Source organism: Varanus komodoensis, unplaced genomic scaffold (genome assembly GCF_004798865.1).
Source record: "Varanus komodoensis strain SLA01 unplaced genomic scaffold, ASM479886v1 scaffold4, whole genome shotgun sequence".
NCBI lineage: Eukaryota > Metazoa > Chordata > Lepidosauria > Squamata > Varanidae > Varanus > Varanus komodoensis.
In genome coordinates, this window is record NW_025335941.1 from 42067032 (window position 1) to 42086725 (window position 19694).

The 19694-nt window shown below is 44.1% G+C and overlaps 1 protein-coding gene across 1 annotated transcript; it reads right to left on the bottom strand.

Annotated features, from left to right (window-relative positions):
- Positions 1–254: 254 nt before the first annotated feature.
- CCNA1 (cyclin A1) lies at positions 255–13433 on the bottom strand. The gene is made up of 9 exons (XM_044441786.1): positions 13400–13433; positions 12280–12452; positions 8102–8336; positions 7796–7920; positions 6444–6667; positions 3728–3932; positions 2518–2631; positions 1289–1422; positions 255–306 (listed from the first exon to the last, which is right to left on the bottom strand). The coding sequence occupies exons 1-9, from the start codon at positions 13431–13433 to the stop codon at positions 255–257; spliced, it is 1296 nt and encodes a 431-aa protein (XP_044297721.1).
- Positions 13434–19694: the final 6261 nt, after the last annotated feature.

Here is a 19694-nt window from a genome sequence, read left to right on the forward strand (position 1 = left end):
ATAATCAGGACACAGAGATGGGTGTGCGTTTTTTTTAAAAAAGATGTTTATTAAAAGTGCTTTTAGTTTATGTTACAACTACTGTATTGAGTCCTTGTAATCCAGTGAACATGCACGTTAAGACAGTCACCTAAAAATAATTCAAGCAGCAGATTAGACACATGACCTGCAGTGCCCTATGGGGAAAAGGAAATAAAATGGGCCAGATCAACATCCCAAGGCAAGTGCTCCAGCTTCTATGCAGCTTGTTGGCATCACTGTAGAGGTAGAACAGCTGGTGGCTCCAAGAGAGATACTTTCATATACCTGCAAAGCAAAAAAGCCGATCATTACAAAGAGTTCATGATCTCCAAAAGGATATGGCCTCAACTGCCTTTAGGTTCATGAGTTCTTCAGATCTCTGGATGATATGACATGATCAGAACCTCTGTACTGGAATCAATGTTTAACCATCCACACTGATGAATAAAGCACAGTCTGCCATTCTCAAACTGCACTACGCCAAAGAAGAATTTGACTCCGTCTACAGAGTTCAGCATGTGACCGAACTTCCATTAAACACACACCCAAGTTTCTAGATCTTTTAGTGTTGTTTGTATTTCTGTATACCACTTGAAGAGGATATATAGAGAAAAACCACTAATATAGGTGCGCCTTTTAAAAAACTGCAAAGAATTATAATATTTATTCTTTTATTGATTATTACATTTCTATACTGCTCAACAGCCAAAGTTGTCTAGGCAGTTTACAACATTTAAAAATCTGAACAACACTGGGTGAAATCTCAGCAGACAAGTATATCATAACAGGAAGCCATCATGGGAGAATTGTGTTACCCCTAATTAATGTTATTATTCCCCATGACCACAGAGGGTATGGTTTAGAGAGCTATTCTGTAATCTCCAGACTGTGTCCAAAGGAGAACCACAGCATTTCAAGAGTAAGAATACACAAGGGAGTAAGAGAGTACACAATGGTTTCCTGGCCCTCCTACTCAGGAAATGTTTAGATCAACTCAAGGATGCATCTAAATGTTTCCTTCCCATTGCCAGCAATGGGCAGGAATGACCCTTCTTCCATCCACAAACAGAAGAAAAATATAAGACTCATCTCCATCCTGACTTCTGCTTTGCTGGCAAAATCACTGATACTGGAAAACAAAAGATTACTCCCTTAGCAAAGTAAGATTGTACACATCTGAATGTTTCATAGTTGTTATAGAAAGCATCTGTTCCTAGTACCAGGCTTCGACAGATACGTGTGCACCGTCAGAGATCCAAGGACTTACTTAGCTAGCTTATATTTCTCCCGTATTGCTTGCTGGGGTCGATGAGGAGCATCAAGGCATGCTTTGTGCAGGTCACTTAGACAAGGTACTATCTCACTTAGTGAGTATCCCGTGAAGGCAGCAAGAGTTTCTGGCTGACCAGGAGAAGAAAAAATGACATCCATTCAGAGACATAGAGCATGCTGAACATACCTACTAAGAAACTGCTGCATTGAACCAATTGTTAATTTAGCCTAGCATCTCAACTTCGGCTAGCAACAGTGTTGGCTCTAGTATTTGGAGAATGTAAGCTGAGCCTGCATTCTCACTCCCATGGCCACCAGCAATATCCCTCAACTTCTTTCTTCTTGTGGCTCCCACTTGCTTGCAGGGAAGGCAGAAAGCCAGTGAGCATGCGAGCAGGGGCATCTGCTGCTCCTCTTTCTCATCACCACAGCTGTCCGGCCCAGAGACAGAGAAACAAGCAGGTTGCGATGAGTAAGAGGAGGTGCAACCCTCTTGGGCTGTAGCCCTTGGCAGGTGCTGAACCAGGCCTATCCTTGATGCCAGACTTGCTTGCAGGTTTATTTCAACTACAGAGCAGGAAAACTGAGTTACTTGAAGAGGCAAACCGCTTTCCACAGTTTCTAAGAGACCAGCTGGATCAGCCAGCACAGCTCACCCTATGTAGCTCTCCCATCTCAGTTATGCTCGGACAACCCTGGTTTCCTGTCAGTTCACATGGCGAGTGGCTCCCCCACAGGGTCAAACTGTATGGTGTTGCCATGAGTACTTTGGGGAAGATAGACAGGTAGGTAGGTTGGTAGGTAGGTAGGAGCCAGGCTTTATCTGATAACAAGCTCAGCAAGGAAGATATTTACACATTCTTTGTGGAAAATGCTCGGAGAAAGTGCTCATGAAAAATGTTGTCTACAGCAGTGAAAAAAATAGATTTCAAATTGGAGCACCAAAAACCAAAAATACTTAAGGGGTTAACACCAACAGAATTGTTTCCAACTCAGCAAGCTCTCTTGTTGAAGTTAATAGTCTTGTTAGCTCTCCCGAGTTATAGTCTAGTGAGAAAAAAAAAAGTTTTGCCAGATATTTCTGCAGCATCAGCCATTTTTGAAATGTATTGCTGAAAAAGGAGATGCGGCCAAAGCAAGAGACACTGTGCCATCCTATACAGTTGCCTAATTTGAAATATTTATACCCAGGTTAACCCTTTAGTATTTTAAAGTCACACTTACCCAGAAATGCCTGTTCACAGTGTAGTTTGCTAGACAATAAGCAGCTGCTGCCATTTGTGAGGGAAGGTACTTCAAGAATGGGTCAGCGTCAAGGAGACTCAACTCTGCTACATACTGAAAAGAGAATGCACACCACTGTAATCCCAGGCAAGTCAGCTGAGATCATGCTTCAGCTTCTGCAGAGCACAGAGGTGCAGCCTCTCTCAACCCAATGGCCATTTCAGAACAGTTCTTGGGAGCTGCAATAAAGAGTTAAGTGTGTTTATGCCAATTATTCTGCTTGGCATACTGTGGGAATGTTTAAGATCCTGTTTTGCTGCAAATGGCTGTTGGTGTAGCAAAACCACTTTGGTCCATCCAGTTCCTGCACCACGCAGAGTAGAGGCATATTCTTTTAACTCTTCCCAATCCCATTGTGGTCTGTGGCACAGCCTTGGGGTTTTACTATCCATGACCACTTCAGTTTGGACTTCAAGGCCAGGATGTAGAACCTGTAGCCCTCAAAAGCTTTCTGCAAGCAAGCAATGATGTGTCCTCCTTTACCAAAGGAGGGAGTTGCCTCACCATACCTTCTGGTATTTCTATTTCTATTATTTCTGTTTCTATTTCTGAGTCACAACTGCCTTTAAGCATGCTCCTGACTTGTTTCTTGTCTTCAGATGGAGTCTCCTGCCCCCAGTGTATACTTTGATAGGAAAAAAATATTCACCATCTCTATTCTAGTGTCTACAGCAGGGGTGGACAACTTTGGGTAGCCCAAGGACTAAATTGCAGCCCCTGACCACTCTCCCACCGGGACCACACTCAAGCCACCAAATTTTGGCAGTGAAAGCAAGCAAACAGACAGAAAGGTGATTTGCTGATATAACTCAACAGCAAGCCAGTATGGAAATTCAGGAGAGCCATATTTAGCTTGACACCAAGTTACTTTCTGACGCTGCTGTCACATTTCTGCGATAAAGCGACTAGGGTGGCTGTAGCCACACTTGAGACCATGAGCCTCCTATCCCTGCTCTACAGAAATGCAGAGTTAGTCAGAGAGGTTTGACATGGTCACAAATGAGGCATGCCTGCACAGAAATTGTGCCAAGGCCCAGTTAAAGCATAGTTTGCTACATTCTTCAAGAAGTCTTGTTTCTGCACGGCAGACCAAATATCCTGTTCTACAGCAGATGCAGCTGTAGCCCCTTTTTATCCAGATGTCCTTTACCCTTGCAAAGTTCTCAGTCTTAAGACTGACACCATGTCTGTGTAAATACTGAAGGAGAAACTGGTTAATGGTTGGCACAGTCAAGTCAAAAGCAAGCACTTTGAGGAGCAGGTATTCCATTCGCAACAGTTGCTTCTTTGTGTAGGTATCATCTGTTATATAAACAAATTCTTCTACTTCTGGTGGATAGATTTCTTCATATTTCCTGAAATAGAAAGAGTTGTATGGAAAGCTTTGCTGCACATAAATCATGCTTTAATTCTGTTAAGGGATTCTTACCAGATGCCATTCTTCCAAGATTTTTCATCACCACAAACAGATCTTTCTGCTCACTAGCTAGCACTTATCAAGAATTTTGTTACTAGCTCAAAAAGCTTTCTCCAAACATGAAGTCAGCACTTCTGGAAGCCATAGTTCTCATCATCCCCACGCCATCATGGAGTTATTGACCAACACATCTGAAGGGGATCATGAGTAGCTAGCTGGGGAATTCTAAAGCTGGTGCCTCTAGGAAGCAATCCTATGGCCACTTAAGAGCATCTGAGGAGTCAAAGGATATTTCAGATTCCCAGAGCTATGGTCAAAGACAACAGTCAGACCTTGGAGCTGGGAACCAGACCTCCAACCACTCTGTCCTTCGTAGCCAGCATGGGAAGAACGATACCAACTGTTCTCTGAGGCCTGGAACTTCAAATCAGAAAGAGGTAAAAGGGGGGTTCTCGGTGGGCAGGCAGGGAAGGATCCAAGCTATCCTGAAGGTCCTCCAACCAGCACCTCCTCCTCCTCCTCCCCCCCCCCATTCAAAATACCCAGCTAGATGGCAAAAAAGCCTATACAGCAAAAATGCAAGGTGAGAGAACAGGGCTGCAAAGAACACCTTTGCTGTTCCTCCAGCTCTGCATAGGATGACTATAAGCTGCTGCATTTGGGGTCTTACAGGCCTCATGACAGGACTGTACCATTAAGGTACCTTTGCATTGTTAACCATAAAGTCATCACAACCTGGAAAGTGTAGATACCACGGAAGGCATTCAATTTGGTTTGGATTCTACTTTGTTCCTTCAGTATGTAGGAGAATTTGCCTCCGTTGGGTGAAATTTGCATGTAATGTATGATAGCATCTTCTGAGTGGATGAAACCAGGACAAGTCACGGGCTGGGTAACTGCTACAGTTTCAGTGATGTTAAAAAGGACATTTGCTTCTTACATTGATCTGTGAACTTTTTCATGCAATTTGCCATATACTGTAGGTTTCCTCCTAAAGAAGAGCCATTAAAAGTTCAAATGTACTGGTGCAGAAGGATTTGTACAAAAAAATCCCTACTTCGATGGGTGTGGCTTTTCCATCCCTCATGGTTTGGGGACAATTTGAGTGAAAATATCATTCAGCACCATGAGTAAATAACATGGAAAAATGGGAAAGGCGGGTGCAGGGACTAGGCAACTATGGTGACTGAAAGACAGCTTGAGACTTTGTTTTCTGCTCAACTGATGACAACCAATCTATTTTTCCTTTTATATCTCTCCCAAAAGCAGTGTGATTGGAAGTAAAAGGGCCAGTTACAATAAATGTATTGTCGAATTGGTAGCTAGTACTGTTGGTCGCAAAACTACATCCCTTACTGGTGATTTCCTTCTGAGGAGAGCAGGGTGGGGAGAGCTAATGATCTTTGACAAATGGCAATTCCTCCAACTTCCCAAAGATTCAGGAAGAGGCCAGTTTTGTTTGGATAGCTTCACAAGTCTTCTGCTTTGCTATGGATGAGTCCTGAATCCTTCTGAAGCAGCCAGAGTTGGTCCAGAATTTGTCTACAGGAAATGCACACCACAGCAGAGATACTCTCAGAATTTCAAGAATTTTACAGGGATCCTGCACAGCAGCCATTATGTGACACTAGCCATGTTCTCCATGGCAGCCATTTTGTGGTGATGCCCAGAGCACTTCCTCAAATTCCAAAATGCAGCTCTGAGTCCTGCCCTAAAATAAGTCTGTACAAACGCATGAAGCATTCACTTGCAAGTATGAAACCTACAGTGATTTAATCAGTGGTAGAATATTGTTGGGATGCATTTGTTCTAATAAGAAAAGGAAACAAGGAAGGAAACCCTCCATGATGCATGCTATCCAGCCCTCCTAACAAGGCAATCAGTATTTGGGGAAATGATAGTGTGCTCTCCAACTTTGCTGGGGCGGTGCTGTAGTTCAGTGGCATAAGCTGTATTTTATCTTCCATGTGTTTTGGACTACAGTTCCCAGCATTCCTGAGCCTTGACCATGCTGGCTGGGGCTGATAAGGGCTGAAAGCCAGATGCCTGTAAGGGATCAGTCTGAAGCAAGCTGATGGAGACAACACTGAACTAGGTGGCCCAATGCTCTAAGGTTCTGTTAAAGACAGCCCTTTGCTGGAAAGGAACATTTGCGGTAGATACTTTCAGTATTATTACTACATTGCATTTATGTCCCACAATTTTTACATTTGCAAGAAACCCAAAGCTTACATAGCACCCTTCACTTCATTTTATCCACACAAGAACAACCCTGTTAGGCTAACAGTGAATGATTGGCCCAAAGTCACAAGGGAGCATTATGGCTGAGTGGGGCTAGAACCCAGATCTCCCTGGTGCCCAGTCCAGCACTGGAACCATTGCAGTGAGCCAGAGCAGCTGACATCTACCAGACTGAGGTGCATTAATCCACACAACCAAGCATACTTACGCAGCCAGGAGGATTGCTGCTGTTCCCACAAGTTGCAGCTTCCCTCTGAGGACTGACATGCAAGAGAGAAACCGGTCCAAGTAGTTGACAGCAATGTACAGTGTCTCCGTCTGCAGGCTGTATTCTTCACCAACTTCTGTCAGCCAGTCCACTAAGACTGCACGCATACCTGAGGTGATATCAGGCTGCTTCCTCATGTAGCATGGCTTGGGCCTGTATCTTACCTACATGGAAAAAGTTCAGTCTAAGAATAAGAGTGGGGACCACCCACCGAACTCCCTTATGGGATCTCTGAACACTGCAAACCAGAGGTGGGCAACGTAGACTTGGATCTGAACCCAGGACTGAGGATCCCTATGTCTGGTGTATAAGTAAGACATGAAAGACAACATTATTAATGTTGATCAGATTCTGCCAGGCAAGTCACTTGTGAATGACTTCAGATATCCAGGGAATGGATGATAGATAAAGCTCAACCTAGAATCTCCGGAATGAGGGTGCCACTGGGCAAAGGTGACTCACTCCTCCAGTTCTCAACCCTACCCATTAAGGGGATGCCTTAGAGCTATGTGTCTGGGAAAAGTGGTAGATGTGGGGGCAGAGAGCCACGTGTGGGTGAATGGAAAGCAGGAAGCATCCTGGGTATCCAAACCCAGTTAAGTGCTTCTCCTGAAGCTTTTCAGTGCTTGGAGATGTGTGCAGCAGTCTTCTACTCAAGCGAAGGCTTTGCAAGCAGTACTGCATTTGATGCTGGCCAGTGCGCTTCAGACAGAAAAACTGGGAAGCAGTCACAGACTCAAGGAAAACTAAAGTCTGGCAAAGAACACATAAGGAAATATGGAAGACTGTGCTGGGTCATATGAAAAGAATACTGAAGAGGCTTATTGAGAAGTTTCCCAGTTCAAGAAGGGCTGCTCTCAAAGAGGTAAGCCAAACATTCAGTTGAGCATCACCTAACCTGGTCAGTATATGGGCTCCAAGTACAGATGGAGAAAAGTTAGTTACACTGATATAAAAAGGTGAAACAAACCAAGTGCAGGAGCAGGGAAACTCTAGCATTCTGGGTGGAATAATGGAAGCTGGGAGTTGGAACCAACCCAAACTAGCACCCACTGGAGATAAATTAGGCAAAGCTAAAAAAACATTATTCCACACTTGTCACATTGAGAGCTTTGATCACAACATTAAGTTTACTGAAATGGGAACCACACTATAATGAAGTTATAGGAGAAGGATCACGCAAGGTGAAGTTAAACAAAGATCTGAGTAGAGTTGAGTTAATATAGTGTACATGTTACATAGCATCTACCCAAAGGTCAATATTACAGGGAGCTTGTCAAAGTGCTACTCACTTCAGCCTCTCTCAAGTAGCAATGAATATCTTCTGCATATTCTACAAGACTTGTGACATCTATTGTATTATCCTGAAGATCTTCATCTTGTGACTGCAATGACTTATCCACCAACATTGGAGATCCTGCCAAGAAAGAATATCCAGGAAGAATTGTTTTTATTTCAGTTGGCAATTTCTTTTAGTGTACTTTCCCCCGTTAGGAGGCATTAACTCTCACATTTCTACAAAGTTGTTTGTTTTAACAATGGGCACCACACACAAGAAATGAAAGCTTTGTCCATGTTAAGACTATATGACAAGTTACCTGTACTTAAGTTCAGCAGCAAGTGAAGACTGGGATTTAGTGGGCTGGTGGCAACTTCCAACATACTGGGTTCCAACTCTTCCACAGATGAACAGATATACCCATTCCTTTCTTTCATTTCATCTATGTAAATAGCAAAGCTTTGCTTGGATGCCATGCCACATGGCAGCATACTCTTGCTCGTAGCAGGACAGACATTTTCAGATCCAGACTGGTGCCTTGCTAGAGATGTACCCTAAAAATAAAGTCATCTCATTGGGAAGAACAGACTACAGTTAAAATATAAGGGGAACTAGAATGATCTACCTTTACACCACTCCTTCCCAGCCTTGGGTTCTCCGTCACTGGACTGCACTTCCCCTCCCTTTGCACCATTGTCCATGCCCCATGGTTGGGGGCTGCTTAGATGAGAATGCATGATGTTGGTGCTGGTTCCACATTTTTGAGGGACATTGGGAAGACTCCATCAATGGCCTCCCTCCTTCACTACATCTGCTTCTCCCTCCCACTGTCACCAGCTATTGAGTCAATCCATCTCCTACTTGGTCTTCCCTTTCATCCCCTGCTTTCAACTTTTCCTAGCACGATTGTCTTCTCCATTGAGTCTGGCCTTATCATGATGTGGCTGAAATATGTCATTTTTGCTTCAAGGGAAAGCTTTGGATTGAACTAGGACCCTCTTGTCTGCCTTTCTGCTGGTCCAGGGTATTGCCATTATAATGAACAAAGTAAGTGCACCACTGATTCTCCAGTGCACCTGTTCGGTGTCTCAGATCGAGCACCCGCAGATACCAAATTAAGACTCTTACTGCATTTCAGCGCAGCTCTACTGAACATGCAAAAATACAAGAGAAGGTAGACATAAGATACAATTGGGTAGGTTTGCACACATACTCTGTGATTGTTCCATCAGTTAATATATAATAGCAGAGAAGTTTTAATTCTGGCACTGAAGTGGGTTCTTCTGTGGTCTTCAATCTTTTGAGAGTCTGTGGACACATTTGGCAATCTGAACAACAGTCCTGACAGCCACCATGAAATGGCTCCTGTAGGGCCTATCTAGTCATAAAGAACAAGTCACTTGCCCAAGAGTACAAAGCGGAGATTGCCAGACCACAAAGCACAATAGAATAACAACAACAATATAATATATAGTATTTTAATGTGCTGTTACTGGTTTGTAAGCCATCTTGAGATCCGTTTCAAGTAAAGATGGGGTAGAAAGGTTTTTAATTAATTAATTAATTAATTAAGTAATTAATTAATTAATTAATTAATTAGCTGGCTACACTGCGAATCATGCAACCAGCCCCAGTTGCCCTCCCTAGAAACATTCTTGGGAAAGGAAAAAGGAAAACTGCTTCCAGAAATTACCAATTCAGAGGTTATACTTTGGGCACATCATGAAAATGCAAGTATCACTGGAGAGAACAATATTTCTAGGGAACACTGAAAGCCTAAAAAGAGGAAGACCTCTACATAGAGCCAGAAACATAAGATTTTATCTGGAATAGCAGTCATGCTACTCCTTAGTCTTTAAGAACCCTTACAGAGTTGTTCACCTTAAAGCAGCCTTCCCCAATCTGGTACATTTTGGATGTTTTAGACTTCATTTAAGTCCCATAATCAAGAATGCTGGAAGCTGAAGTCCAAAACATCTGGATGGTACCATGTGGAGGAATGGCTTTTTAAAGAATGTACAGATATATTGGGGCAGAAGCCTACAGAAAGTAAGGTCCATCTCACATGTATTTTCTTCAGCTGTGGGCAGAGGTTACACAACACACACACACACACACTCTAAGCATAGCACGCCATCCATTTGCTAAGATTCAATGGAGGTTAATGCCAAATCCCAAACATTTCAAAACAGAGAGTATGGGTCAAGGGAAGGGTTAAGAATCCAGATCAATGCTAGATTTAGAAACATTAAGGACAGTGAACCATAAGGAGCTGTTTAGTTGTACAACACATCCTCTGTTCCTGCTATCACAGCAGTATTGAAAGGCAATGCTGAAGTCTCAAGTTCTACTGCAACAGCAAAGAGAGTCTCTCTTGACATCCAGTTAGTTTATTCCTGAGAAACTGTAGCTAGAAGATGGAACCTTTCACCATTGGCAGTTAAAGAGCATGTGCATTTCCATTGGACCTAGATTCCATGGCATGAGAAAACCTTACAACAGTTTCCTAATACTCTGAGTGCTATTGAACCCAAAGATCTTATCAGTAGGAGTGAAAGATGAATCGGTATTTCATAGTGCTGACCTGTTCACCATACTCCATAGCCCTTGGTAGCCAATGGTCATGCTAACTGGGGCAGCAGTGGAACCGTAGGCCAACTGGAGTCCACCAACCGGGTCTATGGGCCAGTACACTCAACAAGTTCATTTTCAAGCTGTGTAGTTGATTAATATTTCCATAATAATTCCCACTCTGAACCTTAGGCTATAGTCACTGGGAAGCTAAAGCATGTATAACACCATCATCACTAGAATAAACTACACACCTCAAACTTATGCACTCTTGATAAGTGTTCTTGAAAATGGTGGGGCAGGGACACCAATATAAATTACATGTAGCTTTCAAGAGGTTAGTTAAGTAGAATAGTGTTTTGGGGTATTAGTTATTAAGTGCCTAACATTTCCATTAGAGTAAGTTATAGATGCCTCAAAAAAGGTAGTCTAAACAAACCAGAAGTCAATTTATTGATTAAAAAGAAAATACACATGGGGTAGAGAGGAGAACCTCTTATTTAATCAAACATTTATATTTCTAATGAGAACTAGAATCCGGGTGGGGAGTGTCAAGATTTTAAAAGGCACAATCTTTTGTAAATTTAAACAAGAAAAAAGGCCTAGGGCATCCTGGGAGTTGTAAGTCTTTTTCTATCTAAATTTGCATAGGATTACACCTGAAATAGTACTAATTTAAATCACCAGTAGCAGTTCAAAGCAACCACTAACAAACAGCTAATCTGTTTTATTATTCTATATAATAGCATATTATTTCTGAAATATTTGAATATTTGGGAGCTAGAGTACTGTTTAGAGTATTGGACTGGGGACCAGGGAGATTCAGGTTCTAGCCCCCACTCATAGTGAGCTATGAAGCTCACTTTGGGCCAGTCACAGGCTCTCAACCACACAGGGTTGTTGTTGCGAGTGCAAATGTAAGCTACATTGGTTTCCTTTCAGGAGGAAAAAGGTAGGATATAAATGTAATGTAATGATAATAATAAACATTTATTTAGCACTACAAGAGGTCTGGGCAATTTAAAAATGTTCATGTCCATTTCCTTTTTCCCCACTGTGATGTTCTTTGTTTAGAGCACAAATCAGTTTCAGTCTTTTAAGTTCTCACTGACCAGAAATGGAATTGCAAAGACTCAGTATGATTTTTTGAAGAGCTGTTTCTAGACAGTAAATTTTATTGGTCTAATCTCACTAAAGCATTTTGATCAGTAGCATTAAATCCACCCATTTAACATACAGAGTGTTCTACATAGGGATGGGCAAAAAGTATTTCTTCAAATGTTTGGTACCCTGACTTTGGCACCCTTCTGGCAGGATGTTCTGGAAGTTGAAATCCCAAACATCTGAAATTCTATCTTATACCAACAATACTCCTTTGCAGTCAACATGACACTAGACAGTTGCCCCGTACTAGTTATTAGTATCACTTTTCTGAGGATTGTTAACAGCAGCTAACACTACTGAATGTCTTCATTGAGGTCAAACCTTATTTGCCCCAGCAGTAGTCTTCCAACATTTCAAACTTCACAAGTCCCCCTACCCAAGATGCTAAGTCTCTTGGACTTAGAAACTCAGTCCCTGTTCTCCATGGACCCGCTGGTGGTTGCTCATTCCCCTGGTCCCACTCATCCCAGCTTTGGCCAGTTCTCTTCCCACTGTAAGAAGCTGAAATGCCCCTCCTAAGGAGCTAAGAGCTTTAAACTAAAACAGCCTGGTACTTTTGGCTTTCTTAGTTCATCTACCACTGGAGTGCAACCCTCTCTCCTGTACTTCTCCGAAACAGAATTTGACCCCTGAGCTGGGAGAGGTTCCACAGCCTGTACTAAGAGTTTCACTGGGGAAAAGACAGTTCATTCTTCCTTAATCTGGTCAGCTCAAGCCCTGTCAGCCACATGTCAATTACTCCAGAAGTCTCCTATGATTTACCCGGACAGAGGATCTCGGACACTGCCCATTTTCAGTCAGCTCCCCAAGCACAGCCCTCTGGAGAGGATTTTGATTGGCCCGAGGCTCAGCAACAACTGTATGGGATTCCCAGAGCCCAGCCTTCTCATTATCCTTGTTGCTGCGGTGCATTTCTTCAGGGTCAGCAGCAGACACTGGAAAAAGAATGTAAAGACAGCACACATTATTTTCCATGATTATTTCCCATATTCTCGTCCTTTCAAGCATAACCTATCTTGGCTGGTGCTTCTGACATGAAAAATGAAAATCTTCCTGCAAGCTGCAGTTTGTATCGTCAAGGCTGCTGCCTGTTATCCTAGCTATCTTGCTAGTGCAACCTTGCCCAACTTGGTGCCCTTGATCTACAGGCTGATGGGAACATTAATCCAATCCAAGGCAGCTCATCTTTTATCAATGTTCTTTAAGACAAACAGAAGAACATAAGAAACTGTCCCAGTGAGTTCCAACTTAGCACATAAATCAACTGTGTGTTGTTAGCAGCCCATGCCAAAAACTCACGGTGAAGAGCATGATGATGATGATTTCCTGAAAATATTAGAACTGGACTACCATAGTACCCTATCCAACAAGAAAACTAGCCACAATAATGAACGTCTGTGAAAAGGATGTCATTGCATTGCACACACCACTGAAAACAAGGGTGGGCTGCTTCTGGTCTTCCAGATGTTTTGGCTTTATGTAATCCTTCACTGTTGGTTAGACTGGCTAAGGATGATGGAAGTGGTAAACCAAAACATCTGGAATGCCACAGATCTGGCTTAAAGCAGCACTGTTCCCTTTCTCTCCCAATGGGATCTGGATGCCCAATGCACCAATATGGCAGCAGGCTGATCAAGGCTGTCCCCAGTGAGCCATGCGGGTAAGCTGGCACATGCAGAAATCTGTGTTTGAAATCAATGGGATTAGATAAATTGAAGTGGCCCACGGCTGCAAACTCTACCTGGAACTAAGTCCAGTTCATGCCCAGGGGATCACCGGGTGTTTTGCAGCTTGCCTGCTTTGACATTTCTTCTTGTTTTCTGTCTTTTCGGCTCTTTCAAACTTTTAAAACATTTTTCTGATTTTCTGAGTTTTATTATACCTTTATCATCTTTTTTATGGACTGTGTAACCCATCTAGACAGCTTTGGCTGTGGGATGGCATAAAAATGAAATAAATAATTTCTGTGCCAACATGCCAAGGATCAGGATACAACACTTGGGCCAGAAATATGGTGTCCTCAACTCAGCAAACTGTATTGTCCAATAGGGCATCCAGGTTTGTGATTCCAGGCTCGTGCAAGCTTGTTCTGGGATAGGATGAATTTATTCAGAGGTGTTTCAGAACATGGGCTGTACCCCCTCTTAGACCTATTATTTCTATTATTAGATTGCAAAATATGACCTCCCAAGAGGTCATATTTTGACCTCTTGGGAGGAACCCAAGGCAGCTTACACAGTTCCCCTCCACCCCAGTCTTATCCTCACAACGGCCCTGGGAAATAGTCATCCAGTGCGCGTCATGGCTGAGTAGGCACTAGACCCGGGTCACCCAGCGCGTCACCACCGGAGAGGCACTGAATTAATGGACCTTGGCTCATCCAAGGCTCAAGGAGCCCTCGAATCATGACTAACTCGGGTCATAGCTCGAGTATAACTCTAAGCAGGGCCAACGGGGCATCGATCCCCACGTTTCGCTTGAAACGCAAGAGCCTCTTGCAGTCTGACGGCGCCGGCGCACAAGCAGAGACTATCCCCCGCCGAGTTTGCCCAGCGCAAACGACGCCGCAGGAACAAGCGTCCGGGGGCACTCAGCCCTGGCGCAGGCAAGGCAGCGGGCGCCCCTCGGGGGAGCCACCCGGAGGGTCGCCGGGCGCTGCGGCTGGCTTGCACCAGCGGTTTCCAAAGGCAAGCCCCCGCCCGCCTTCCCAAGCAGCCTGCCGAGGCAGAGAGAGGCGCGCATTCCCCGCTGCACCAAACCCAACGTCCGCGCCGGCGGCAGCGCCCTTTCCCCACCTGCATCGAAGGGTGCCTGGGCAGCCGAGGGTTCCTTCCTTCCTGCCCCTCGTCCCCCACTACACGGCGCCACCTCCCAGCAGAGCAGAGCAGGCAGGGGCCAAGCAAGGACTCGACGCGCCCACCGGCCGCCGGCCCCAGCCTATATACGCGGCAGCCAATCCGCGCCCGCCGCTGCCGCCTCCCGCTTCTCCTCTCCTCCGCGGCGTGCGCTCTAATTACTTTCAAGCCGCCCGCGACTGTTAAGACCGACCAGTTGGAGCTTGCGGCTGCCCGCCCGGCCGCCTATCGCATGCGGCAGGCTGCGCCCGTGGCAACCGGAGATCTCCATGGAGATTGGCTGCGGCGGCTGGTGGCCACAGAGATCCGTCTCTCCCCCCACGCCACCGCCTGCCTCTTGCAGCGCCCCGGGGGACAGCTCGGACCCCACCGAACAGCAAGGCGGAGGCGCATTTCCTCTTGTGGCCTTGCTGTTAGCATTAGCACCTCTTCTTCTTGCAAGTTTCCCAAGGCGGTTTACAAGATTCTCCTCTCTTCCATTTCACTCTTACAACAACCCTGTGAGGTAGGTCAGGCTGAGAGCCTGTTGCTGGCCCTAAGCCCCCCAGCCAGCTTCATGGCTGACTAGAAACTAGAGGCCGGATCTGAACGCGTCCAGCACTAACCACTGCACCGCACTAGCTCTAGACTTGGAGCCACACGCTTCCAAGGGATTTTTGTGAGATCTTTTGGATTTTTCACCTTGGCAGGCCAGGAAGGCAGCACGACTGTTCCCATCATCACCTGTCCCCATCAACCCTACAGCCCCTGCGCTCCTGAGCCTTGGAGACGCGCTTGCCTGCGACTTGTTGGCCCACAAAACTTCAGTGACTGTCTGCGACCCGGAGAATAGCCAAGGAATAAAATCGAAGGCCCTCCGAAGAGGAAATTCCTGCATTAAAAGTAGCTACAACTTCCTTTTCATTTGCAGGAGAAGGTCTTTTTTCTTGTCTAAACATGCATAGAATCACACCCTAAACATGGGATTTTTGTGTCTGCTGGCTGGGGGATTGGTCTGTTTTGGGAACGTAACACTTTAAATAAGTTCAGATTTCTGTGAATTTAGGCTTCTCTAGTGGACCAATGCTTTTCAGGGTCATACAGACTCCTTGGACTTGTGGGCCATTTTTTCTTTGCTGTGTGTGTGCGTGGGGGCGGTGGATTGTGGAAGTTCACTTTTGTTCACTCACATGTGAGTGTGAAATGCACTTCACATACATCTCTTACAGATCAAATTCTGTACAAAGTCTAACACAGCTTGCTAGGAGGAGGAAAAAGTATGTAGAATTGGTAGGCAGCTTAGAACCCCATCGAGTCCCCTGCACCACGCAGACTTTTAGGGTAGGATGCACTGAGAGACAGTCATCCAGCCTCTATTGAAATACTGCCAGCGATGGAGAGCCCATCATCTCCAAAGAGGGACTCTTGCAGCTAGCACAATGTTTAGCTAAAATCTGCTTCCCTGCAACTTCTTCCCCTTGACTTTCCTCCTGCCTTCTGGAGCAACAGAGAACAAGCCTGCTCCATCTTCATTATGACCTTTCAGATACTTGTTTGTCTTTCTCTCCCAAAGCTGCTCTTTGCCTTGGATAGGAAACTGCTGTTGTGTCAAGCTATCACTTTAAGGCAGCAATGGGGAATCCCAGCCCATGGACGTAACCCATCCCATAGAAGTCTTTCATTCAACTCACAAAGGCCATGAATCTTATTTAGTGATTGTGGTCTGATCACTCCTACCTCACAGGGTAGGTAGGAGGGAAAAATAAACCAGGGAAAACTCAGATTCTATTTTGAGCATCTTGAATGAAGAGCAAGATACAATGTAATTACTTAAAGAAACGATTCCAAATACGCATTTGTCTAAATAGGCTCTGACACATGGAATTTGAGAGCCAGTGTGGTGTAGTGGTTAAGACCATGGGACTGGGACTCAGAGGATCTGGGTTCTAGTCCCCGCTCAGGCATGGAGCCAACTGGGTAACTTTGGGCCAGTCACAGACTCTCAGCCCAACCTACCTCACAGGGTTGCTGTTGTGGGGATAAGATGGAGGAGGAGAGATGATGTAAGCTGCCTTGAGCCCTTTGTAGAAAAAAGGCAGGATATAAATCACAATATAAATATAAATATAAATATAAATAAATAAATAGGTAAATTTTAAGTAATATCAGCATGTCAGGTTGCAATCCTTTACACAGTTAAGGTGGGAATAAATCCCATTAAAATCAATGATGTTTATTATTACTGTGCATTTATATCCTGCCTTTTTCCTTTTGTGAGGAATGCAAAGAGGCCTACATAGCTCCATCTTATCCTAACAACATCCCTGTGATGTAGGTTGCACCCAGATACCTCCATGGCCAAGAGGGTATTAGAACCCAGACCTCCCAAGTTCCCAGTTCAACACTCTAACCACCATGCCACACTGGCTCTCAAAATAATAGAATGTTGTCTTCAAATAACCCACTCCTGCACATGGGTAAAATGATCCTCCCAAGCACAACAGGGGTGGCAATCAGCTGGGCAGAACTGCCCCATTCGGGGTAGCACTTTGCAGCTGATTAGCCTGGCTCCTGCCCCAAAGAATTTCTGTGGAGCAGGAGACAGGAAGAATTGAGATGCCTCTGCTTGTTGTGACAAACTGGGGTAGCTGTTCGCCATGTTGTCTGGCTAGCTACTTGGCAATTGCTTGGGTTTCATCCATGATGGGTTGTGTTGTCTTAAGTTCAGATAACACAACAAGCAATTGTAGAAGGAGAAACACTAAAACAGGCCACTGTGTCCTACCATGGTTGATTTGGATAGCATAATGAGGAACTGCTTGTTGTGTTATGTGAAAGCAACCCTCATGTATTCACTGAGCGTTTGGAGGTTAGCAGAGCGACCCTCTGCATGTCTACCCAGAAGAAAGCAGGAGGAGGCCACATTCTGCACACTTCAAAAGCTCCTTTAACTTCCTGTTGTACTACATTCAAATATGTTCAACAAAAGAATTGAGAGCTCACTTAAATCTCTTTCTTCGGCATCAGTGAGCCTTGAGAGTGGTGCAGTTTTGCGGGCCCATTCTATAGTGAGAAAAATATAGATTTATCTGACATTCTGTAATTACTTGGGCCATACGGCACACACCACTTGCTGGTACTCTAGCATAGGTCCTTTAACATATTTCTGCCTGTCTTCTGATACAGCTGTAGAAATTAAGGCACACTGCGCTTTTTGTACATGTAGGTCCTGTTTTGTACATGTTAGTCCTGTTTGATATCAGTTATACAGATCTCAGAGGTGATATTTGCATATCACCTTTGCCAAATCAGATGTGTTGGACCAGAATGCCTATCATTCTCATCTAGCAAATGGTATTGGAAGCTGGGGTTGATGGGAATTATAGTCTAACACATCTGGAGAGCACCGCATTGAGGAAGGCTTATATAAAGTATTTTGGAGACCACATCCAAATCTGGACAAAAAAGTGACATTGTCCCCTACACATTGCTGTAAGCTTCATGGCATGTGCTGAATAATCCAGGTAGCCAAAGCCTTAAGTTAACGTTTGAAGGAACTGACTTCTGACTGTCCTTTAAAGAGACTGTATTTTTCTTTACATGCCAATAAGACTAAGCATTTAGCATCTTCAGCGTAAAGTGAATTGTTTGGCATTACAGACAAGCATGGACTTCTCATCTGTATGTATTAGGTCAAGTGTAACATGAAATATCACCTGTGTGAATGTATTTGTTTAATTCAGTGTAAAGTTTAATATTAGCTCTGTTGGGCATTTGACAATTTACTTCATTTAATTATGTGAATTAGCTCTGTTTTCTGGAGCTTTGGGAGCTAACTCTTGCAGTAGCAGCCCTTGCTGCTGTAATTTTTATTTCTGATGTCATTTTGATGCTCTTACACATTTTAAATGTCTTCTGATGATTTATTCTAATAATATTGTTTCTGCTGGCTGCTTTGAAAGACTTTTTGAGGACTAAAATGTCAGATACAAACTGAATAAAAAGTGATTTCATCATCATAATTCAATTTAATATTTCCCTATCTGCTGAAATCATTGATTCTTTTAGCCATTTCCTTTTGCTTGTTTCTATATAGTGCAATTCCCTGAAACACTATGCAAGGTTTAAAGCACTTTTTTGCAGGGGTAGTTTCATGAATGGGGACCCTGATTTATAGTCTGTGTTGTTGAGCTGTTTTTGACAGCTGGTGTTAATCTCCATTCAGTGGAATTGATATTTCAACTCAAAGGCCTGTTGAAATGGATTCCTTAGGCTCAATTTTTAGGTTGCAAGTTGCTGGCAAGTACTTCTTCCTGTGCTGGCCGCATCTCAACATTTCAAAGCGATGACATCTGTCTTACACACATTCAATATCATGTCCAATTTGGGATTGCTTGGAGTGTGGGCAGGAATATTTTGGGGAGAAATGGAAATTGGTTGACCTGAAATTAATGGCTGTGGTCGGAATGGGAGTTTGAGAATGTTCCTAGTTAAAATGTGCAGCTAAGCATGGTTTTAGTTGTCAGTTAATCCTATGACATTAACTGAGAAAAAAAAAATCAAATGCTAGAGTTTATTCTCAAAATCAGAGAGATTAGGCAAAGTGCACCACACTGAACATCCTGTAATTACACCTAACTTCTCTAAAATGTAGCACTTTTGATTCATTTATATAGCGTGTTGGTAGTGTTCAAAGCATTTCAGATGCATTATTTCAGCAATCCAAGCAGCCTTCTCAAGCTGGTGTTCTCCATGATGGGTTACAACTCCCATCATTTTCAGCATGGCTGATGGTAGAATGTGTTGTCACTGTGCACATCAGTGAAGGAAAGCTGTGGCCAGCCACTGACACAGTTTGCATGATCACTGCAGCCCTCTGTGGCTTGTTTCAGCTGGGGGGTGGGGGGTGCTGCAGCATGAGCCAAACAGTTTTTGAACAGGCAAGTATCAGCATAGCTTATAATGTTGCCTGGACCAGGGCAGCAAGCATTGTGCATAACCATACAACAGGCATAGGTTCTGCAGAGGTTGATTAATCCTGAAACAACCCCTGCCACCCAGGTTTGGATGACATGACTGGCTGCAGTTTGAATATTCAGAATGGCACTGACATGCATTGCCATGCCAAGCCACAATGGGTTATTTTGATTATGCAAACTGGTGTGACTACACCATCACAAATATTGTCAACTCATGGGGAGAGGGTCATGTCTGCTCCCTTGCAGTTATTGTTATTGTTTCATCCTGGCCTTCCTTTGTGGAGCAGAGGGTGACATATGTGGTCATGACCCAGCCTCACCTTCCTTGGACAATCCCCAGGAACAATTTTAGGCTGCAAGGCAG